At 39.3% G+C, this 23367-nt stretch overlaps 1 protein-coding gene across 1 annotated transcript in view; it reads left to right on the forward strand.

Moving 5' to 3' along the window:
- NCKAP5 (NCK associated protein 5) overlaps positions 1–23367 on the forward strand; it is an 870988-nt gene that overhangs the window by 716632 nt on the left and 130989 nt on the right. Inside the window, exons 8-9 of the mRNA XM_022590669.3 lie at positions 3402–3440; positions 12028–12147. Coding sequence (XP_022446377.2) covers positions 3402–3440; positions 12028–12147 — 159 coding nt within the window. The remainder of the gene's footprint in view (positions 1–3401; positions 3441–12027; positions 12148–23367) is intronic.

Here is a 23367-nt window from a genome sequence, read left to right on the forward strand (position 1 = left end):
AGTGTCAGAGGAGCTGGCTTGTCTGAGAGAATTCTTACGGAGAGCAAAGGAGAGATGTACCTGGCCGCTCTTCTTGGCACCCCTGTTCCTCCCGCCCGGCTGCCCCGCTGCCCACACCCCTGCTCCTCTTCTAGATTCAAAGAGGGAGGTTTCCACAAAGAGCCTAAGGGAAGTTGTCAAACAAGCCAGGGGCTTAAGGACCGACTGTCACCTTTGCTCAGTGTGTCTCAGGTCCCCATGGCCCAGCCCAGCTGGTCTTTTTTCTTTCTTTGGAGAGGAAAGCTGTCAGCTGACACTAGAATGTATTTGTTCTCATTAGCTGGGCCTGCCGGGGTGTGATTATTTGCAACCTGAGTGCTAAGGGCAAGATGCTATGATGAGGGCAGGGGCCCATTCCAGGGATCATCTTGTGAACCTATTAGAGGTTGCAGGCACCAGCTCCAGTTGTTCTGTTGATGCATCGGGGAACCTGAGCTGTTAAAAGTAGTAACAAAACCCAGGAAACTATCTTTAGAGACAGTACCAAGGAAAGCATGTGTATCACATGCCTGCTTTTCTGCAAGGAACCTGTGAGCCCTTCTGGGTAATAGAACCCCATGTCAGTAGGTAAAGAAACAATGCATTCGTATATCTTTGTTCAGTTTTCAGGTAGAGCAAACAATTGTCCAAAGTACGTGCCAAAAGGAACTGTATCAGAGATAGAGTCTATAAGCCTATAGGGCAAACATATTGGATTGCAAAGATATAACATATTTACTGCTACAGGCTCTTACAGATAAGGTATTCGTTTATGACTCCTGCTAAATCATGTAGAGAGCTATTTTATGCGACCACTGTGCCACAGACTGGTTTAAGTGAGGGACCAGTTCGGAGGAAGAAAAGAAAATATTGATATTAGGCAGTTTTATGAGAATGTAAATCAAATCTAAAGTTTGCTATCCAAAAGAATTAAATTATTTATGGTATAAATTAAGTTTGGTACATTGTTCCTGATTTAAGCAGCATGAATAGTTCAATTCTTCTGTTTTTTTTTTTTAATTTTCAAGAATAGAATAGATGGTATATAGTTTGACTTTAAATTCACAGTTACAAATTGAAATGAACATTTAAAAACTGAAAGATTTTCAAGATTATGCTATTGGTCAATTTGTGTCGGCCGAATAACATTTATCACCACTGTGATCATGTATAAATAAAGTAATAAAGGAAAAAGTAATGGCACCAGTTACGGAAAATACAATTTATTTTGGACTATGATAGTTCTTAGATATGCTTCTTTAACTTGGGCAGGACTAAAAAGCAAAATACCTAAGAATACTTTGTCTTCAAAACTGTAGTTAGTTTCAACGAAAGGCCTTTCTTTTTTACTTAACGTCAACAATATAAATTTGAAAAGGATTCTGATAGGGGAAAAAATCCTTCTTGTGCATGCAGTTCAATGAACCAATTATAGGTAATCTGATTCTTGTCATTTACTGCTTGTGGTGTAAATGTCTGGTAACCACAAGTTGATTGCAGCCTGTATTTTAATTTTCAGTGAGGCTTACTGGTGGCTCACTGTCATTAAGGATATGCTATTTTGTCAATATTGAGTTAAGAAACAATTAAGCCCCGTGAAAACATTCTTACCATAATCTGTTCCCCTATACTAGACAGAGAAATGAGCACACACGGTTCAGCATCATCAAAAATACATTTGTTATGAAGAGAAAGAGAAGATAAAAGTGTGGTCCTCAGCCTTAGGTTGAATGTGAGAATTACCAATATGATTACATGATTACACGATTATCACACTTATAATTGTGTTCTTGCCAACCTCCTACCAGCTGTGTTCTCTTTGAAATGAAAGAACACATCCCAGTCATAGATACTCTGCAAATTTATATTGAATAAATGAATGAACAGAAATACCTTATATTTAAGATATTTAAATATGCTGACTTGGTCTTTAATGCTGTCAGTTTCAGTTATCACACTAAATGTTTATAGTTTATGTATGTATTGACTAAAAAATTCCACATAATTCACCTATCTACTGTAATTTTATCAATATTAGCCATATGGGTACATAATTTCAAGGTTGTGGTGAAGTTTAATGAGTCTTTGTGAAGTGTTTGTGAAACCTGCAGGTGAAAAAGAAATCTTAGTGTAAATACATGTAGAAATGATGAATGGTTATCTGGAGAAAATGCCAGATTCTTGAAATATCATGGACATGTTACCGGTTTTTCACATGGCCGTTAACTGGAATCGTGTCACATGCCCACTCCTAAGCCAGTCGCTGAAAGGGACTGGAATAACCAACACTGGCTTAGATTAATCAAGATTCACCTCCCTGGGCTGAGAGGGGCCCAGCTTCTCCTACTGTCACAAGCTGCCTGATACCTGAAGAAAATTAGAGTTCTAGCAATGTATTAGTGACAGTTATATTTGGTTGTATATTAGAAGAAACTCAACATAACAGTGCCTATTTTATTTCCCTTTCATATACCAGTTCAGAGATAGACAGTGCAGCTCCATGCATCATCAGGACCAGGCTCATCCTATTTTTCTGCCCCAAAATACTTAATATGTGACTTCCATTGTCAAGGTGGCTGCTGAAGCTCCAGCCATCACTTTCATATCCCAGCTAGGAAAAGAAAGAAGGATGAGCCCCCTTTTTATAAGAAACTGCCTGTAAGTCCAAGAAGATAGACTGCTAAAAACTCATTGGCCAGAAGTTTGTCACACAGTGACAAGGGAGGCAGGGAAATGTATTTGGATGTGTCCAGCCAAAAAATCAGTGTTTGTGACTTAGGAGGAAGGGGCAAATGGGGGATAGAGTAAACAACTATCAGACTCTATCACAGGTAACAATGACAAGAGGATGGCGTAAAAGAAGATGTGGAGTAGGAAAGCAGAGCGTATAGGAAAGGATGAGTTGCCCCTATTCTCCACCATTCCACCTACCCCTATTGCAAGTAATTTTAAGCAGTGAAATAGTCACACAACAAAAGAATAGGAAGGAGAGGCAAAGGACATTGTAAATCAGCAGTGTAGAAACCATATACAGATAATTAGGATCGCGTGTTACACTGTATCATTTTTTAGCCTTCTTAAAGTACTTTACATATGAAAGGATATTACTTTTCCAAATATGGAAATGTGAGAGTCAAGGTATGAATGATCTTTCCAGCCTAACCATCTTAATTAGCAACAAGGTCACCTTTGGAAAAAGCGAAGTATTACCTAGAAGGAAAGGCTTATTATGAAAAGAATCAGGTCCTCTGGAGCTAGAGGAAAGAGGAAAATAAGGAGCTAATTAGCTATAGTAAGCTGTGGGAAACTTATTGATAGATTAGAGTCCATGCATATAAAGTCTCATTATTATAAACGGCAACTCTTTTCTTTATTTTTTAAAGGTAGCCAACCAAGTTGTGCAAGCTCTGCTCACTCAAAAGGTAGGTCACTTTCTGGCTTTATTATTTTCAAAGTACTTATGTGAATAGATTGGAACTCACATTGTCAAACTAACAGAAACTATGATTGATAGCTACAATACTTTTCTATTTATTCACTTAGGTTAAAATTGTGTGCGTTTTAGATGGCATATGCAGTAACATCAATGACCAATAAATTCATAAAATTTAAACTCTTGGGAAAGTAATAGAAAGCCTTTTGAAGATGAAAGATTTCCATGGGCCCACCCAGATGAGTAGCAAACCTATCATTTTTATTTAGTAAATGCAAACATTAAATAAGTTGATGGATTCCTCTGACTCCTATAAAATGAATAGCCTGTGATGGGCCGCATTAACAGAGGCCTAAAATTCAGCAAGAGATCTTTGAGGTTAGGAAGTTTGTTTAACTTCTCTGGACCTTAATTCCTCTTCCGTAAAATAGGGATAACAATGTCTACTTCCCAGAATTGCTGTGGTCGTCCTATAAAACGGAACATATAGAGTTGTTCCCCCAGGAACACGTTTGTGGTAAAGATAAAACAAATGGTGGTATTATATACTTGAAAGTTGCTGAGAGTAGATCTTAAGCCTTATTATCACAAAATAAAAAAAGAGAATTAACTATGAGGATGTGTTAATAATTTTCTGTTAATAAATTTGATCTTGGTAATCATTCTACCATGTAATGTATATCAAATTATCATGTTTTACACTTTAAATATATACAATTATATTTGTCAGTTACTCATAAAGTTAGGGAAAACAACAAATGGTGATTTCTCAGCCTGAAATTTCTATACCTTCTCCTTTGTCATCTTCTTATTCTGCCTTCAGATCATGTTATTGGGGCAGAGTGGGTAAATGCAGGTAGTTGCCCAAATTTGGCAGGTTTGGTGAATTTTACTGAACCTTTTGCATCTCCTTCCATGATGTGTCTGAGAGGCTAAATTCTGATTCCTTCAAATTTTTTTATTCTGATTTTCCTCTCTGTGAGATAGATTTCCTCTTTAAAAGAAAATCTTAGATCATGTGGCATGTTCAGGAGGATGTGGCTAAGGAGAGCAAAATCATTTATGACATTTTGATTTTTTTTAATTGAAAACAATTTTATTAGGGGTTGACTACTTCTCATAAAGGTACTTAAATAAATACTATTTTAAATGTATACTGTAGAGGCATTAGAATAATATTTTTGCTAGATTCTCTCCCCCAACTACTTCTGTCAAAATATCATGCTTCCTGCTACAAATGATTTTAACTGATTCAGATTTTACATTAAACTACATAAATAGAGAGATTTTAGCACATTTATTAGGTTAGAATTAGGTTCCATTGTGAGTAACAGAGAGCCAAAATAATGGTGGCTTAAATCAGATAAAATAAAATAAAATTAGTTATTTATTTCTCAGATCTAAATCTACAGGTGGACAGTACATGACTGGTATGATGACTCTGCTCCATAAAGTTGATAGGGTTCCTGGCATCCAGGCTTCCATCTTATTATTCTGCAGGATGTGGCCTTCATTTCCAGGGTTACCTCATTGTCCAAAATGGCTGCTCTAGCTCCAGTGATCACATCCACATTTCAGCCATCAGGAAGAAATGAAAGCCAAAGAAAATGAAGGGGCTAAAAGACACACGCCTGCTGTCTTTTAAGAGAAACTTCCAAAAGTTTTCACACCTCCCTACTCTCATCTCCATGAACAGAACTTAATCACACATCCACACCTAAGGAAGCTGACAGTGGAGTCTTTATTCTGGGTATGTGCCCAGCTGAAAATTGATTGTCACCTTATTGTAGAAGAAGGGTCGAAACAGATGTTGAAGGGCAACTCATGATTTCTGTCACAATATATTTGAATGCCTTTTCTTTTTCAAAGGCTTTAATTTCTCAACTGCTTTCCTCCTGCTGGAAACTCGACACTCATTTAATTACAAACCTAAGGAATGAGGGGGCACTGTTGCAGCTCTGTGTGTAACTGTTGAAAGACTTCTCATGCCTGTCTTTTTTAATGGTACCTCAGAGAAGAGACAAGAAAGCTGTCTGGTACAATATAAAGGAAAATGGGACCTTTCAGGTCAGCCACAAAAAATAGCTACACAAATTCAAGTAGTAACTAGTAAACAGATAAATCTGCCTTGGTACAGTTAAGCAGTAAGACACAAAAAGATGTGCTACTGTGAGATAGCATACCTCAGGGATACTGTGAAGCAGGCAAAGATGCCTGGGCTTTCAGAGATTCCAAAAGAACCATGTTCTGCAGAAACATGCACTTCCCAGTTTCTCTAGAGACTGTAGAACTGCTACAAAAAGACAAACATTTCTTTTTAATTAAGAGCGCAATATAGGAAATAAAATGAGGTTTCTCCGAAAGCAGATGAGAAACCTAATTCTAAAGAGGGATGTAGCTGGCACAGAGTAAAAAACAGAAACCTTGAGTGATTTATCCAAGTCACACACACACATAAAATCCATGAGGTAAAATTATAGTCATAACCATACAGTTTTGGACTGTATCGTTTATTATGACACAACGGCAAATCTGCCGTGACTTCATATCCTCCTCCCTGGGCAACCAAAAAGGTATTTTTCTGGCATACCAGGAATTGGCTCCGATGAGCATCTTGAAGTCACAGAGTGTATTTCCTTTCCAAATACTGGTAGAAAAAAAATTATTTCCGTAAATTTAGCAGCTTCTGTTAAATGTACATATCATGTCCTAGTCAAGTAATTCAATTTATCTCAAAAATCTGCGAGTTCTCTTAAGAGAGCTGACTGTCCCTCCTTTAGATCAATAACGCTAAAATGACAATATTAAACCCAGCTCACTTCCACTTATGCCTCCAAATCATAGGTCCAAGTCTATAAGTGCAAGTGAAATCAATAACCTGAGCTAAATTCATATTTTTGTCTGAACTATATTTTATCTTCATTAAGACAATTACACTCACTGAAAATGTTACTCTCCTAGGTTCTTTTTTTTTTTTTTTTTTTTTCCTTTTTCCTTTTTTGCCACTAACACCAAACTTGGAAGAAAAGCATTTTTCCCTGGAGTTATTTTCCAGCATATCAACAACCTCAGCCTTACCTTCATGTTCTTTAGAATCGCCAAATATTCATGGTGTTTTTTAATTTGCCAACATGGGTTAAGGCCCTTGTATGGTGGAATCTAGCAGTACAGCCAACCAGATAGCAGCAGAACACAATTTTGTAGCTTGAAGCTAAAAGAACTCCCAACTTCTACATATTTCCCTTGTAGGAGGTGTGGTCAGGCCATCTGGGTCCACTTGTGTACCAATGGTGTGGGTAGGATCTGGTTTCCTTGAAGAGAGTCTGTTTATATTTACTTAGCACTACCAAGGAGTCAGACCCCATGTCCAGCATTTTGAATGCACTGAATTGTTTTTGTTTTCACTGCCATCTTGTGAGGTAGGGCTACGAAAATAAATTTCCCATAGTTCCAATTGCTAGAAGTGCCAAAGCCCGTATGTTAACCTAGGGTTACTGCACTCCACTCCATGCCCTTACCCTTTGTACCATTCGGTACAAATTTGGACTGTATCATTTGTTATGACACAAAGGCAAATCTGCCATGACTTCATATCCCCCTCCCTGGGCAACCAAAAAGGTATTTTTCTGGCATACCAGAAGAGATGCTATAAAAATCAACAGATGGGTTGAAACCCAATGATTAGTTACATGCGATTGCAGGAAATAAAACAAAAGGGCAAGGAAGCCAGTAGATTTCTTAAAACTTCTGGAAGCATCGCCAGTCCTCGCTAGCAAGGCTGTCCAGGATCTGACATGCGTGGAGTCAAAAGTGACTCTAAATTTGGAGATTTCTCCAAATCAAGCTTTCTAAGAATCAGTCTTATTTTAGACCCCAGAATTTCCCAACTGCCAGGGACCTTAGTGAACATTTAACCCTGAGCTTGCCAACTAGCTTTGGTAATAGGCTCAATTCACTGTAATGACATAAACTGTTTAGCCATCACCCAGATTAAGAATGTTTTCATCTGAATGCCCTTTGGATGAAGGCTTGCAGTATTCAGTTTGCCACGAGATTCACCACTTCCTATTGATTAGAACTGGCCTGATTCAGTGATACAATTATGTTACCTGTCTTGCCTTTTTAAGTATTTGATGTTGAGGTCCTTGGTTGGTCTGAGATGTGACCAGCCTTTTCCAGTAATCCTTTTCTTTTTACAGAAGTATTAGCATTCTTAGAAGAGATAGGGATATATCAGTGACAGACACTGAGAAGGGTTGTGACTGGGAGAGGCTGGTGGATGTGGTGTCCAGTAAGCTTAAGGGAAGGATTCAGGTGGCCCTTGACAAGCCATCTCATGAAGCAGCTGAGGCATGCCTTGTCTTGAAAGCCTGGTTTTGTGCAGAAGCTACCTGTAAGGTGAGGAAACTGAGGCGTAACCAGAATAAGTTACTTCCTCAAGGTCATGTGGGTAATGAGGACCAGAGCCCAGGCCTCCTAACTGCTAATCCAGTGTGTTCCCATGATACCCACTGCCTCTGAAATAGGAATACCAGTATAATATCATTGTACACGATAAAATCAGATTTAATCAACAGTACTCCAGTGGTAATATCAGTATATATCGAGCTTCTAATCAACCAGCATTTCCCTAAATTTCCTTTAACCTGGAGCTGGCAATGGTTTTGCTCTAAATGCATAAAGTAACCATACTCCATAACTACTACACAGCAGTGAAGCCAGAATCTCTTTCAGCCCCAAACACAGGTGAAACTTGTCAGGAGTACAATGTGTGGATCCTCCGGGGAAGTTATGGTTTGGGATCATTAAGATACACAGGGCCCTTTTAGACCAGTAGCATCACAGTGCTCAGTATATTTTCCCCTGGCATCCAGCTGTAATGCCTTACTTTGTTTCAATTGAGAGTGGCATGCAGATTGCAAAGAAAACAGGTTGGGCTATTTCCTTGAACCCAAAGACCACTATACTTGCTTACGTGAGATGAAATGTAGTCAACTCTTTGGCATTTTTTCTTCCTGATAACATTATACAACACATCCCCTTTTTTTTTTCAAAAGACACAACCATATATTTTCAGTGGGGTCCTCCCCTTGAGGCCTGAGACATACTAGGGAGCAGAGAAAAAAAAAAAGGTTGTGGATGAGGGCAGATGGTCCAGCCCCTGTTGGGAGCCATGATCTCAGAGGCTGGCCTCTGAACAGGAGAGTTCTTTAGCTTGTAACGCCTTACCTGGGGGGCATAGTCTAGTTCTCCCCTCTATAATCGACAGCATTAGAACAGTGGCTCTTGCACCCAGCCTCAAAATGTCATATGGGCCTTTATGTTAGTGGGTTCTCATGGTGAGCCCAGGGGAAGCACAGACAGCCCGCTGACACTCTGCCTAGTAGTCAAGGAAACTGTGGTTTTTCTCTCTCTCTTTCCATCTCTCCAGTCTGGCTGTGTTTATGTGTGTGCACATGGGCACACACACATGGCTTTGATTACAGTTTCTTGGGATGACAGCTGTCTGGCATCACTTAACCATCCACAGCTTGAGTGAAGAAAACAAGAATGTTAAAACAACACAGAATATTCTTTTATATCTACAAATTTCCTGTCCAGCTCAATTCTGTTGGTCAGTGATTGTAAGAGCAGCGTCACCTTCCTAAAGCCCTCCATTCCCCCCTCTGCTCTGTGCCGATCGAGATGAGCCACGAGTGATGAACGGTTCTCAAGGTCGATAAAGTGTGTTCCTGCTAATGAACTTTTACTGCCTTAAGTAACAGTAATGGCCATGGAAATTTGGGCACTGGTACAAAAACTTGCTTTAGAATATATTGATTTTTTTTTTTTACCCATCTGAAGAAATCTTTTCAAGTTATTCTCAGTTTTGCTACTAAAAACTGTTGCTGGTATTCCTTACAAGTCTCCTTTCTCCTTGCAAATCCAAACTCATATGCTTCTGTTTCCATCCCCCCCACCCCGCAAGTGAGAATGATTGTGTTTTCCCACCCAATAGGTACTATTAATATTTATTTACCTCACAGTCAAGTTTTATTAATTGCTTAATTAGCAGTAGTGAAAACAATTAGCGTTTGGGAGCAGGGAGTGTTATATACAGGCTAAGAACAAAAATTAGCATTAGCGAGACACAGAGGTTGAATTCTAAATAAAGACAGCAAATTTAGCCTTTTAATTTGAGCAGTGCCTAGGCCCCCAAAACAGCCTCTGCTAAATGGCACGCACCCCCCCCCCGCCCCTGCTTTTACAGCTGCTGCCCTCCTACAGCTTGCACCCTGGTTGCCTCATCTGGACATGGCATTCCTTTGCTCTGCTCTGCACTTGTAGGCAGCAATCAGTTGAAACCATCCTACGCATCAGCTTCCTTATTTAGCTAAAAAGGTGAAGTGAGCGTAAGCTGTGCGCTGAGCTATAGCTTGGCCTGTCTCTCTGCCTCCTGTAAATAGAATGAAGAAGCCTGGCAATGATGATGCATCTCAGGGAAAGCCTCGGAAGCTAGACCTCTCTCTAGCTGCACACTTAGGTTGCCCCAAAGTTATGTATGAAACAGGCGCACTCACCGTTGTGACTGCTGTTTAGGTCCCGGGGAGCAGAGCTGTGGACTGGCACCCTGTCTTGCTTGCAGAGCCTTAAGTGAGGCCTGTAGCTGCCCCACCTCAGAATACATAGGTAGACACACTGGCAGTGTTGAGAAACTTAAAACTCTCTTTATCACACCATCACTAGAGAATAGAACTCCTCATCATTGACCCCTTTAACGAAATCAGCACACAATCTTATCAAGCTCCTACTGCTCTGTGGGGTGTTGTGCTAGGTGGTGAAGGAAAAATGTCAGAACAATATGCTCGTGCTGGTGTTTCTGTGAGTATCTCCTCGTGCCTTTGGAGGAGCGTGTCATCTAATTGACAAGATAAGTCCAGAGCCTGAAAGCAAATCAACACAGAGCAGTATCTCACATTAGCTAGATGTCGTAGAAGAGGCATCGAGGGCTTACTGGAGTTCAGGAAAGGGAGCAGATAAAAGCGGAGGGTGCCAGGTAAAGGCGTGGGAGAGGAAACAGAATTTGAACTGGCTGTCAACCGAAGAGCCAAAGTTGGACCAGAAGAAGGAGGTGGATGAGAAGCAAAAGGGAGGTCGGGGAGGGGGAAGGAGGCAGAATGCCTGGTGCTTTCGAGAACAGGCAGACCCTTGTTAAAGAACAGGGTAAGAGCATGGTAAGAGCAGAAACCTTTTTTTTTCAAATCAGGAAATAGTGTAAGATAAAGTTTGAAATGTAGAAAAGGGTCAGCTTTTGAAGAACCTTGCCTTGGGGCTTTATTCTACCTGGTGTTCCTTGAACCCCACCAAAGAGGGTGTAGACATGTCAGTATAAGTACTGTCTTTATCACAAGTTAACTTGGAAGGCAGCTCCTGGGTGGGATTCTAGAGCATCCTAAAGCTCCCGCATGTCAGCCCCCCTCATGAAAGCTCCTTGGTGTTTGAACTATTCAAAAGAGCTGCTCTCAGGGGATGCTGAGGTACGGTTCTTCTACTTCTTCCCCAACACTAAGACCAGAACACCCCAAAAGATATGGAAATCCACTAGTTCAGAGGATGGGCAAGTTTCAAGTGGCCTTATAAGCCTTCACTCCACAGTTGCTTCACTCCGTCTAAATGCATCACTGGCTCAGTTAGCCGCACTGAGAATTTCAACTCGTTTCCGCAAACGACAGAGGAAGCTTCCATCAAAAGTGATAGTTTCCATACGGTATTTGTTTTTCTCTTTCTGACTTACTTCACTCTGTATGAGAGACTCGGAAAAAAAAGGTCATGAAGAATCTAGGGGTAAGATGGGAATAACGACACAGACCTACTAGAGAATGACTTGAGGATATGGGGAGGGGGAAGGGTAAGCTGTGACAAAGCGAGAGAGTGGCATGGACATATATACACTACCAGACGTAAAATAGATAGCTAGTGGGAAGCAGCCGCATAGCACAGGGAGATCAGCTCGGTGCTTTGTGACCACCCAGAGGGGTGGCATAGGGAGGGTGGGAGGGAGACACAAGAGGGAAGAGCTATGGGAACAATGTATATGTATAACTGATTCACTTTGTTATAAAGCAGAAACTAACACACCATTGTAAAGCAATTATACTCCAATAAAGACGTTTAAAAAAAAAGTGATAGTTTCTTTAGTTGATCAAATCTATTCACTGTGAAAACATTGTCCTGTGGTTTGTGCTTTATGATTGCTTTTATGAAGACAGTGAAAAAGCCAAATATATAGGTGGAAACTTAAGTTGACTTTATATTGCTGAGATTTACCATCTTCAAAAATAACATGCTAGATTAATGCATTTCTGATTTCAAGGTGCTTTTTTTTTTTTCAAGTAGGTCTTCCCTGAACATAATAATTCTATCAGACAGTGGGCTGTGGAAGAAAACATTGTGTGTGATCTATTTCTGGGGGGCTTGAAGGCTTAAAATACTATTTTTTACTAATATGCCTGAAATATCAGATGAAGTATAGTGTTAATATGCAGAAGTGTCTTAATGGTAATAGACTTTTTTTTCTTTCAATGTGTTTGTTGCAGGATCTAAGGGAGGAATGTGTAAAGTTGAAAACGAGAGTGTTTGATTTGGAACAACAGAATCGAACGCTAAGCATCCTTTTCCAACAGCGAGTCAGACCAACTTCTGATCTGCTCCTCCAGGTATGTGTTTCTGTGCAAAACAGTCTTTGCTACTGAAATGCTATTGACAGGAAGTGAGTTAACTTCAAAAGGTACCACTGTCTCCATGGGCAAGACATATTGCATCAGAACCTCCATTCTCTCCCCTCTCAAGGGATGTCATTAAAATTGAATGTCTCTTAAACCTCTTGACTCTTTAAACCTAATTTTGATAAAGAAATGCATCAACACATAATAAACAGGTAAAAGGAAACAATCAGAGGGATCAAGTGAAACCGGGGAATGGAGTCAGCAAATAATTGCTTGCTCTGGGGACAAGTATTAGTAGTCTTGCACTCCCTGATAAGCAAGGCGGGGTTTTATGTGATGCCGAAGTACATTTCTTTATTTCAAACTCTCTGTAAGCAAAACTACAGCTGGGCTTTGTTGTACTTTCATCTCTCTCTCTGTCTCTGCAGCCTGCCTCCTCACAACCTAACACACTCCGCCTTAGTCTTTTACAGGTTCTCTTCGTCTAAGCGTTCTCACCAAACTCTTCCAGTTGCCTTCATAACAGGGAAAGTTGTGGAAAGGCAAACCATTTGAATCGTTTTGAAGCTGCCCCCCGAGAAAGCACTAGAAAATATATCTGAGTGCAGGGAGACACGTGGATTGGCAGAGGGGTCTAGAAGGCTGATCTTTGCTGTTTCCTATTTTTTTTTAATGCTATTAATGTTCATATTTGCTAACACAAGCTCCAAGTTTGTAAAGGATATAACCCCCAGCTGCCTGGCCTGATTGACTAAAGGAAAGGGGAAAGACAGAGATACCCTCTAGACTAGCCTGTCACCACTGTAGCCGCTAGCCATGTGGTGCTATTGAAATTAAACATTAATTTAAATTAAGTTTCTATGTCAAACTAGTCAGATTTCAAGTGTTGAAAAGCCACACATGGCCAGCAGCTACCATATTAGACAGTGTTTGTACAGAACATTTCCATCATGCTAGAAAGTTCAGCACTTTTCCAGATGGTTGAGACAGTGTTGCTAATTTACCCTCTGAACTTTGGCACAAACATCTTTCCCTGACTCCTCAGGGAAATAACGAGAAATTGCAGTTCATTTCAGAGAAGGAAAGATGTTTGGTAAAACCGCACATCAAAATGTAATCCCCCCCCCACCTCCGATGAAGAGAAAAGAGCTCTCTGAATTGTAAAATAGATCTCATCTCTTAAATTAATTTTCTCTCTGCTTTATCTATTAGCGCATAATTCATAATTTATGACTCATAAATTGTGTGGAAAAAAAATCATCTATCTCTATTCTGTTTCCTGATCCTGCCCACGAGAAATGTTGGTCAGAGAGAATCTTGCATCTGTTAAAAGTTGTATCTCATTTGCTCTCTTATAATCAAGATCCACTATTGTAATTGCTTTTGACAGCTATTGCATGTTCATGAATTTTTCCGTTTTACGTGTTTTAACTTGAGGCTTTTCTGGAACAATTTTTAAGGATCTACAGTCCCTGTTTGTGAATCATGATGGTTCATTTCCACAGTAAACACATGTGCCATAGATATTTAAGCTTCTTCATTGGCTGACACAGATTTCTTAAATACATATCCAACTGGCAGGGGATGGTGTTTGCGCAAACAATAGAACTCAGTGTTTACTCCTTGGGTGCCTTCAGCCAACACACTGTTTCTCCCCAGATAGACCTCACTTCCAGGAGCCATTCTAATTTAAATGCAATTTGTAAAAGATGGGCTGATAGTAGTTCTGGACGTAGAATAATAGCAAGGATGATGCCTGCCCTCTAACATCTAAGGGCTCACAGTCATAGACAAAGTTGCTGGTTTTTCAGGTGGTCTGTTCATTATACGACCTGTGGTTTTTTAATTTGCTGGTGGCACAAATACATATCATGGAGCACCGGCTAAAGGAAAAGCAGTCTGAGCTTGCTTTGCACCTGTGGAAGCTCTGTAATTATTTGTTGAATGGAATAATGAATAAATGACCCAGATTCATTCTGCAAGTTGGGGAGTTACTTTACATACACCTAAGAGAGGTTTACACCCCTACCTCTTCTTCTGAATGTTTCCTGTCTTGTGTGGAGGCTTTGGAACTATGCAGCCATGCTGGTCCAGCCCAGTTTGTTTGAGGGTGTGGCTGGTGAGCACAGCAAACCCAGCAGTGTGCCTGGTCCCGAGTATGAGAGATGTTACAGCTTCTGCCCGTGGACTGGAGCTTCGGTACAGAAGATTTCTAAGCAGGTTTCTATGTATCTTAAAAAACTGCATTAGTTGTCATCTGCTGAATACAGCCTAATGATTCTCTACAATCTAAGTAGCCGCCTGAAGAGAAATACAGAAAGAAGATTGTTGAACCCATTGTGATTTTAGTAGATACATTGTAAGTTGTAGAAAAGAAAATAATTTATAGGAAATAGCTAATTATTTGTCCCTCAAAAACAGAGAATAAGAGGTTACATGGATATTCTTTAGCAAATTCTGATATAAGAGGAACAAAAAGGGATAGTTCTAAGGATTCGTTGACAGATTCTGGGAAACTTACAAAGGGAACCAGTCCATGATGGGAAAGGAAAGAAGCCTAACCTGAAATTTAAAATCTTAAGAATGGCCATAAACTCCTCTGTCGATTCCAGTTTCCAGAAAAGCATCTCTGGGACTATGGGTGGAAGCAAGTCAGACTAATAAGGGCCTCCATATTAAAATCAATAATTTGAGCTAAATTCTAATGGATTAAGAAACCAGTGTAGCAAATAAAATCTAAAAGTAACATTCTTAACGGAACCGGAGTCTATAACTAACCTTATTTGAACTCACTGGCCAGATTAACCAATGCTCACCATTTCCTCTTATAAATTATATTAGATTACACTCTCAATTTACCAAACATTGACAACTAGTTGAAACTCTCTACTAAGAGTACTTAATTCTCTTACCAGTTGAGTTGAATTTCCACCATGAATGACTTATGTTTGTAACTCAGTATGTTCACGTGACTAGTACTTGTCACGGTGATTATGAAATTTTTAACTACTTTATAAACTGATGAAATGTGGTGCAAAAAGGGTTGTTTCTATAAAATAAAGTTGAGTGCTTCAAAAACACTATAAAGACACGTCCCTAAAAACGTTTGTGATCAAATGAAATATAGGTGTGTAACTGCAAAAAAAAAAAAAAATGCGGGAGATGGGGAATTGAATTAAATGTAGAGGCATTCTGCTTGCAAATTGCTTCTCAGGTGGTTTTAAGTTCTTGTTCCACTATTAAGAAAAACAAAACCTAGAAATCATAGACAATGCATAAAGCATGTGTTTGATGCCCCAAAAAAAAAAACACAAAAAACATTGGAGGACTCTAATAATATGATCCCTAGGCAAAAAAGCCAGCCTTGGCCCTACCAAAAAAAAAAAGTGCTAGATACTGTTCTACAGCCTTTATAGTGTTCACCAGTTTATCTCCGTTACAGTACTTTCACGTACGAACTATCTCTATACCCATTCTACAGATGAGGACACTTAGGCACAAAGAGGCTGTGTCACCCAGTGGTAATGGACAGACTGGGGATTTAAATCCATGGTCAGGGTCCGCTTCCTCCCTTTCACTTCCTGTCTGTGTTCCCTCTACATGGAATACAAATGGACACGAGGAACACTTTTCTGATTCTGTACTCTGACAGACATTTTGATTAACGGGCCCACCTGTGCTCAAATCAGTTCAGAGGGCTTCTGCAGTGTAATCGCCTACTATATTTACACATTTCTGAAAGCCTCTTGATCTGTAGCATCCAAGATTTTCCCCTCTCCTGTGTGTTCTGCTCTTGTCTTGCTTTGGACACCTGTGTTATCGTCATCTTGATAGGACATTATTCTCATATTTTCCACCTAACACAGTTTATTCTTCTCCTTTTTATCTGATATTTCAAAGGCCCTATACTCATATCCTTGGGCCAAGATAGAAAGAAAAGACTGTTATAGTGTAGATTATTCTCACAGACAGTTGGGAATCTGACAGCTTAGAACCAAGGTGTAAAACTTTGCTGTCACTTCTGAGAGCGTTGACTTTTTTTGCTAGTGTTTTTATATTATTTCAGATGAGATGAGACGATTTTAAAATTATCTTTGTGCTTCTGATGTATTTTTCGTTCATTGCATCTTTATTTTATTTAATTTCATATGCAATTACGGCATCCTAGAGTTACATGGTACTGACGGTGGAGGTCATGCAGTGCAACCCCCATAACTAGGGATTTCATGTTAACTTTTATTTCACCTAAATAGGAATCTCCTTGAGGGCAGCAATTATGCTGTGAATGTTGCATTTTACCCTCCCACAGATATTATCACCATTCATAATACATAGTCAGTGTATACTTGGATGGCTTAACATTTAATTCAATATTTTTTAACTTTTTATTTTATATTGGAGTATAGCTAATTAACAATGTTGTAATAGTTTCGTGTGCACAGCAAAGCGACTCAGCCATACATATACGTGTATCCATTCGCCCCCAAACTCCCCTCCCATCCAGGCTTCCACATAACATTGAGCAGAGTTCCCTGTGCTATACAGTAGGTCCTTGTTGGTTATCCATCTTAAATATAGCAGTGGGTACATGTCAATCCCGAACTCCTGAGCAATCCCTTCCCCCCACCCTTCCCCCCGGTAGCCATAAGTTTGTTCCCTAGGTCTGTGAGTCTGTTTCTGTTTTGTAAACAAGTTCATCTGTATCATTTCTTTTTAGATTCTGCATATAAGCAATATCATACGATATTTCTCTTTCTCTGTCTGACTTACTTCAATCAGTATGACAATTTCTAGGTCCATCCATGTTGCTGCAAATGGCGTTATTTCATTCTTTTTAATGGCTGAGTAATATTCCATTGTATATATGTGCCACATCTTCTTTATCCATTCATCTGTTAATGGACACTTAGGTTGCTTCCATGCCCTGGCTATTGTAAATAGTGCTCCAGTGAACATCGGGGTGCATGTATCCTTCCAGGGGTCCATGTTTTTCTCCAGCTATATGCCCAAGAGTGAGATTGCAGGGGCATATGGTAGCTCTATTTTTAGTTTTTTTTTTTTTTTTTTTTTAAACATCTTTATTGGGGTATAATTGCTTTACAATGGTGTGTTAGTTTCTGCTTTATAACAAAGTGAATCAGTTATACATATACATATGTTCCCATATGTCTTCCCTCTTGCGTCTCCCTCCCTCCCACTCTCCCTATCCCACCCCTCCAGGCTGTCACAAAGCACCGAGCTAATATCCCTGTGCCTTGCGGCTGCTTCCCCCTAGCTATCTACCTTACTACGTTTGTTAGTGTGTATATGTCCATGACTCTCTCTCGCCCTGTCAAAGCTCACCCCTCCCCCTCCCCATATCCTCAAGTCCGTTCTCCAGTAGGTCTGCATCTTTATTCCTGTCTTACCCCTAGGTTCTTCATGACATTTTTTTTCCCCTTAAATTCCATATATATGTGTTAGCATACGGTATTTGTCTTTTTCTTTCTGACTTACTTCACTCTGTATGACAGACTCTAGGTCTATCCATCTCATTACAAATAGCTCAATTTCATTTCTTTTTAAGGCTGAGTAATATTCCATTGTATATATGTGCCACATTTTCTTTATCCATTCATCCGATGATGGGCGCTTAGGTTGTTTCCATCTCCGGGCTATTGTAAATAGAGCTGCAATGAACATTTTGGTACATGACTCTTTTTGAATTTTGGTTTTCTCAGGGTATATGCCCAGTAGTGGGATTGCTGGGTCATATGGTAATTCTATTTGTAGTTTTGTAAGGAACCTCCATACTGTTCTCCATAGTGGCTGAACCAATTCACATTCCCACCAGCAGTGCAAGAGTGTTCCCTTTTCTCCACACCCTCCCCAGCATTTATTGTTTCTAGATTTTTTGATGATGGCCATTCTGAGTGGTGTGAGATGATATCTCATTGTAGTTTTGATTTGCATTTCTCTAATGATTAATGATGTTGAGCTTTCTTTCATGTGTTTGTTGGCATTCTGTATATTTTCTTTGGAGAAATGTCTATTTAGGTCTTCTGCCCATTTTTGGATTGGGTTGTTTGTTTTTTTGTTATTGAGCTGCATGAGCTGCTTGTAAATTTTGGAGATTAATCCTTTGTCATTTGCTTCATTTGCAAATATTTTCTCCCATTCTGAGGGTTGTCTTTTCGTCTTGATTATGGTTTCCTTTGCTGTGCAAAAGCTTTGAAGTTTCATTAGGTCCCATTTGTTTATTTTTGTTTTTATTTCCATTACTCTAGGAGGTGGGTCAGAAAGGATCTTGCTGTGATTTATGTCATAGAGTGTTCTGCCTATGTTTTCCTCTAAGAGTTTGATAGTTTCTGGCCTTACATTTAGGTCTTTAATCCATTTTGAGCTTATTTTTGTGTATGGTGTTAGGGAGTGATCTAATCTCATACTTTTACATGTACCTGTCCAGTTTTCCCAGCACCATTTATTGAAGAGGCTGTCCTTTCTCCACTGTACATTCCTGCCACCTTTATCAAAGATAAGGTGTCCATATGTGCGTGGGTTTATCTCTGGGCTTTCTATCCTGTTCCATTGATCAATCTTTCTGTTTTTGTGCCAGTACCATACTGTCTTGATTACTGTAGCTTTGTAGTATAGTCTGAAGTCAGGGAGCCTGATTCCTCCAGCTCCTTTTCTTGTTCTCAAGCTTGCTTTGGCTATTCGGGGTCTTTTGTGTTTCCATACAAATTGCGAAATTTTTTGTTCTAGTTCTGTGAAAAATGCCAGTGGTAGTTTGATAGGGATTGCATTGAATCTGTAGATTGCTTTGGGTAGTAGAGTCATTTTCACAATGTTGATTCTTCCCATCCAAGAACATGGTATATCTCTCCATCTATTTGTATCATCTTTAATTTCTTTCATCAGTGTCTTATAATTTTCTGCATACAGGTCTTTCGTCTCCTTAGGTAGGTTTATTCCTAGATATTTTATTCTTTTTGTTGCAATGGTAAATGGGAGTGTTTTCTTGAATTCACTTTCAGATTTTTCATCATTAGTATATAGGAATGCCAGAGATTTCTGTGCATTAACTTTGTATCCTGCTACTTTACCAAATTCATTGATTAGCTCTAGTAGTTTTCTGGTAGTATCTTTAGGATTCTCTATGTATAGTATCATGTCATCTGCAAACAGTGACAGCTTTACTTCTTCTTTTCCGATTTGGATTCCTTTTATTTCCTTTTCTTCTCTGATTGCTGTGGCTAAAACTTCCAAAACTATGTTGAATAAGAGTGGTGAGAGTGGGCAACCTTGTCTTGTTCCTGATCTTAGTGGAAATGCTTTCAGTTTTTCACCATTGAGGATGATGTTTGCTGTGGGCTTGTCATATATGGCCTTTATTATGTTGAGGAAAGTTCCCTCTATGCCTACTTTCTGCAGGGTTTTTATCATAAATGGGTGTTGAATTTTGTCGAAAGCTTTCTCTGCATCTATTGAGATGATCATATGGTTTTTCTCCTTCTATTTGTTAATATGGTTTATCACATTGATAGATTTGCGTATATTGAAGAATCCTTGCGTTCCTGGAATAAACCCCACTTGATCATGGTGTATGGTCCTTTTAATGTGCTGTTGGATTCTGTTTGCTAGTATTTTGTTGAGGATTTTTGCATCTATGTTCATCAGTGATATTGGCCTGTAGTTTTCTTTCTTTGTGACATCCTTGTCTGGTTTTGGTATCAAGGTGATGGTGGCCTCGTAGAAGGAATTTGGGAGTGTTCCTCCCTCTGCTATATTTTGGAAGAGTTTGAGAAGGATAGGTGTTAGCTCTTCTCTAAACGTTTGATAGAATTCACCTGTGAAGCCATCTGGTCCTGGGCTTTTGTTTGTTGGAAGATTTTTAATCACAGTTTCAATTTCAGTGCTTGTGATTGGTCTGTTCATATTTTCTATTTCTTCCTGATTCAGTCTTGGCAGTTTGTGCATTTCTAAGAATTTGTCCATTTCTTCCAGATTGTCCATTTTATTGGCATAGAGTTGCTTGTAATCTCTCATGATTTTTTTTATTTCTGCAGTGTCAGTTGTTACTTCTCCTTTTTCATTTCTATTTCTATTGATTTGAGTCTTCTCCCTTTTTTTCTTGATGAGTCTGGCTAGTGGTTTATCTATTTTGTTTATCTTCTCAAAGAACCAGCTTTTAGTTTTATTGATCTTTGCTATCGTTTCCTTCATTTCTTTTTCATTTATTTCTGATCTGATTTTTATGATTTCTTTCCTTCTGCTAGCTTTGGGGTTTTTTTGTTCTTCTTTCTCTAATTGCTTGAGGTGCAAGGTTAGGTTTTTTATTCGAGATGTTTCCTGCTTCTTAAGGTGGGCTTGTATTGCTATAAACTTCCCCCTTAGAACTGCTTTTGCTGCATCCCATAGGTTTTGGGTCGTCGTGTCTCCATTGTCATTTGTTTCTAGGTATTTTTTTATTTCCTCTTTGATTTCTTCAGTGATCACTTCATTATTAAGTAGTGTATTGTTTAGCCTCCATGTGTTTATATTTTTTACAGATCTTTTCCTGTAATTGATATCTAGTCTCATGGCGTTGTGGTCAGAAAAGATACTTGATACAATTTCAATTTTCTTAAATTTACCAAGGCTTGATTTGTGACCCAAGATATGACCTATCCTGGAGAATGTTCCATGAGCACTTGAGAAAAATGTGTATTCTGTTGTTTTTGGATGGAGTGTCCTATAAATATCAATTAAGTCCATCTTGTTTAATGTATCATTTAAAGCTTGTGTTTCCTTATTTATTTTCATTTTGGATGATCTGTCCATGGGTGAAAGTGGGGTGTTAAAGTCCCCTACTATGAATGTGTTACTGTCGATCTCCCCTTTTATGGCTGTTAGTATTTGCCTTATGTATTGAGGTGCTCCTATGTTGGGTGCATAAATATTTACAATTGTTATATCTTCTTCTTGGATCGATCCCTTGATCATTATGTAGTGTCCTTCTTTGTCTCTTGTAATAGTCCTTATTTTAAAGTCTATTTTGTCTGATATGAGAATTGCTACTCCAGCTTTCTTTTGGTTTCCATTTGCATGGAATATCTTTTTCCATCCCTTTATTTTCAGTCTGTATGTGTCTCTAGGTCTGAAGTGGGTCTCTTGTAGACAGCATATATATGTCTTGTAGACATATATATGTCTTGTAGACAGCATATGTATCCATTCAGCCAATCTGTGTCTTTTGGTGGGAGCATTTAGTCCATTTACATTTAAGGTAATTATCGATATGTATGTTCCTATTCCCATTTTCTATATTGTTTTGGGTTCGTTATTATAGGTCTTTTCCTTCTCTTGTGTTCCTTGTCTAGAGAAGTTCCTTTAGCATTTGTTGTAAAGCTGGTTTGGTGGTGCTCAACTCTCTCAGCTTTTGCTTGTCTGTAAAGGTTTTAATTTCTCCATCAAATCTGAATGAGATCCTTGCTGGGTAGAGTAGTCTTGGTTGCAGGTTTTTCTCCTTCATCACTTTCAGTATGTCCTGCCACTCCCTTCTGGCTTGTAGGGTTTCTGCTGAGAGATCAGCTGTTAACCTTATGGGGATTCCCTTGTGTGTTATTTGTTGTTTTTCCCTTGCTGCTTTTTATATGCTTTCTTTGTATTTAATTTTTGACAGTTTGATTAATATGTGTCTTGGCGTATTTCTCCTTGTATTTATCCTGTATGGAACTCTCTGTGCTTCCTGGACTTGATTAACTATTTCCTTTCCCATATTAGGGAAGTTTTCAACTATAATCTCTTCAAATATTTTCTCAGTCCCTTTCTTTTTCTCTTCTTCTTCTGGGACCCCTATAATTCGAATGTTGGTGCGTTTAATGTTGTCCCAGAGGTCTCTGAGACTGTCCTCAGTTCTTTTCATTCTTTTTTCTTTATTCTGCTCTGCAGTAGTTATTTCCACTATTTTATCTTCCAGGTCACTTATCCGTTCTTCTGCCTCAGTTATTCTGTTATTGATCCCATCTAGAGTGCTTTTAATTTCATTTATTGCGTTGTTCATCGTTGCTTGTTTCATCTTTATTTCTTCTAGGTCCTTGTTAACTGTTTCTTGCATTTTGTCCATTCTACTTCCAAGATTTCGGATCATCCTTACTATCATTATTCTGAATTCTTTTTCAGGTAGACTGCCTATTTCCTCTTCATTTGTTAGGTCTGGTGCATTTTTATCTTGCTCCTTCATCTGCTGTGTGTTTTTCTGTCTTCTCATTTTGCTTATCTTACTGTGTTTGGGGTCTCCTTTTTGCAGGCTGCACGTTCGTAGTTCCCATTGTTTTTGATGTCTGTCTCCAGTGGCTAAGGTTGTTTCAGTGGGTTGTGTAGGCTTCCTGGTGGAGGGGACTAGTGCCTGTGTTGTGGTGGATGAGGCTGGATCTTGTCTCTTTAGTGGGCAGGTTCACATCTGGTGGTGTGTTTTGGGGTGTCTGTGGCCTTATTATGATTTTAGGCAGCCTCTCTGCTAATGGGTGGGGTTGTGTTCCTGTTTTGCTAGTTGTTTGGCATAGGTTGGCTAGCACTGTGGATTGCTGGTCGTTGAGTGAAGCTGGGTGCTGGTGTTAAGATGGAGGTCACTGGGAGATTTCCGCCGTTTAATATTATGTGGAGCTGGGAGGTCTCTTGTTGACCAGTGTCCTGAAGTTGGCTCTCCTACCTCAGAGGCAGAGCCCTGACTCCTGGGTGGAGCACCAAGAGCCTTTCATCCACACGGCTCAGAATAAAAGGGAGAAAAAGTAGAGAGAATTGGTAGAAGTATGAGGAAAGAAAGAAGGAAAGGAGGAAAGGAAGGAAGGAAGAAAGAAGCAAAGAAGGAAAGACAGGAGGGAGGGAGGGAGGGAGGAAGGAAGGAAGGAAGGAGGGAAAGAAGGAAAAAAGACAGAAAGAAAGAAGATACAGTAAAAATAAAATAAAGTATAATACAGTTATTGAATTAAAAAATATTTAGGAAAAAAAAAAAAGGGACGGATAGAACCTTAGGACAAATGTTGGAAGCAAAGCTATACAGAGAAAATCTTACACAGAAGCATACACATACACCTTCACAAAAAGAGGTAAAGGGGGAAAAATCATAAATCTTGCTCTCAGAGACCACCTCCTCAATTTGGGGTGATTCGTTGTCTAAAGGAGGGAAGGAAGGAAAGAAAGAAAGAACGAAGGTAAAGTATAATAAAGTTATTACAAATAAAATTAATT

This window comes from Delphinapterus leucas, chromosome 8 (genome assembly GCF_059928025.1).
Source record: "Delphinapterus leucas isolate spDelLeu-1000000601 "Yukka" chromosome 8, BTC_Dleu_Yukka2, whole genome shotgun sequence".
Classification (NCBI taxonomy): domain Eukaryota; kingdom Metazoa; phylum Chordata; class Mammalia; order Artiodactyla; family Monodontidae; genus Delphinapterus; species Delphinapterus leucas.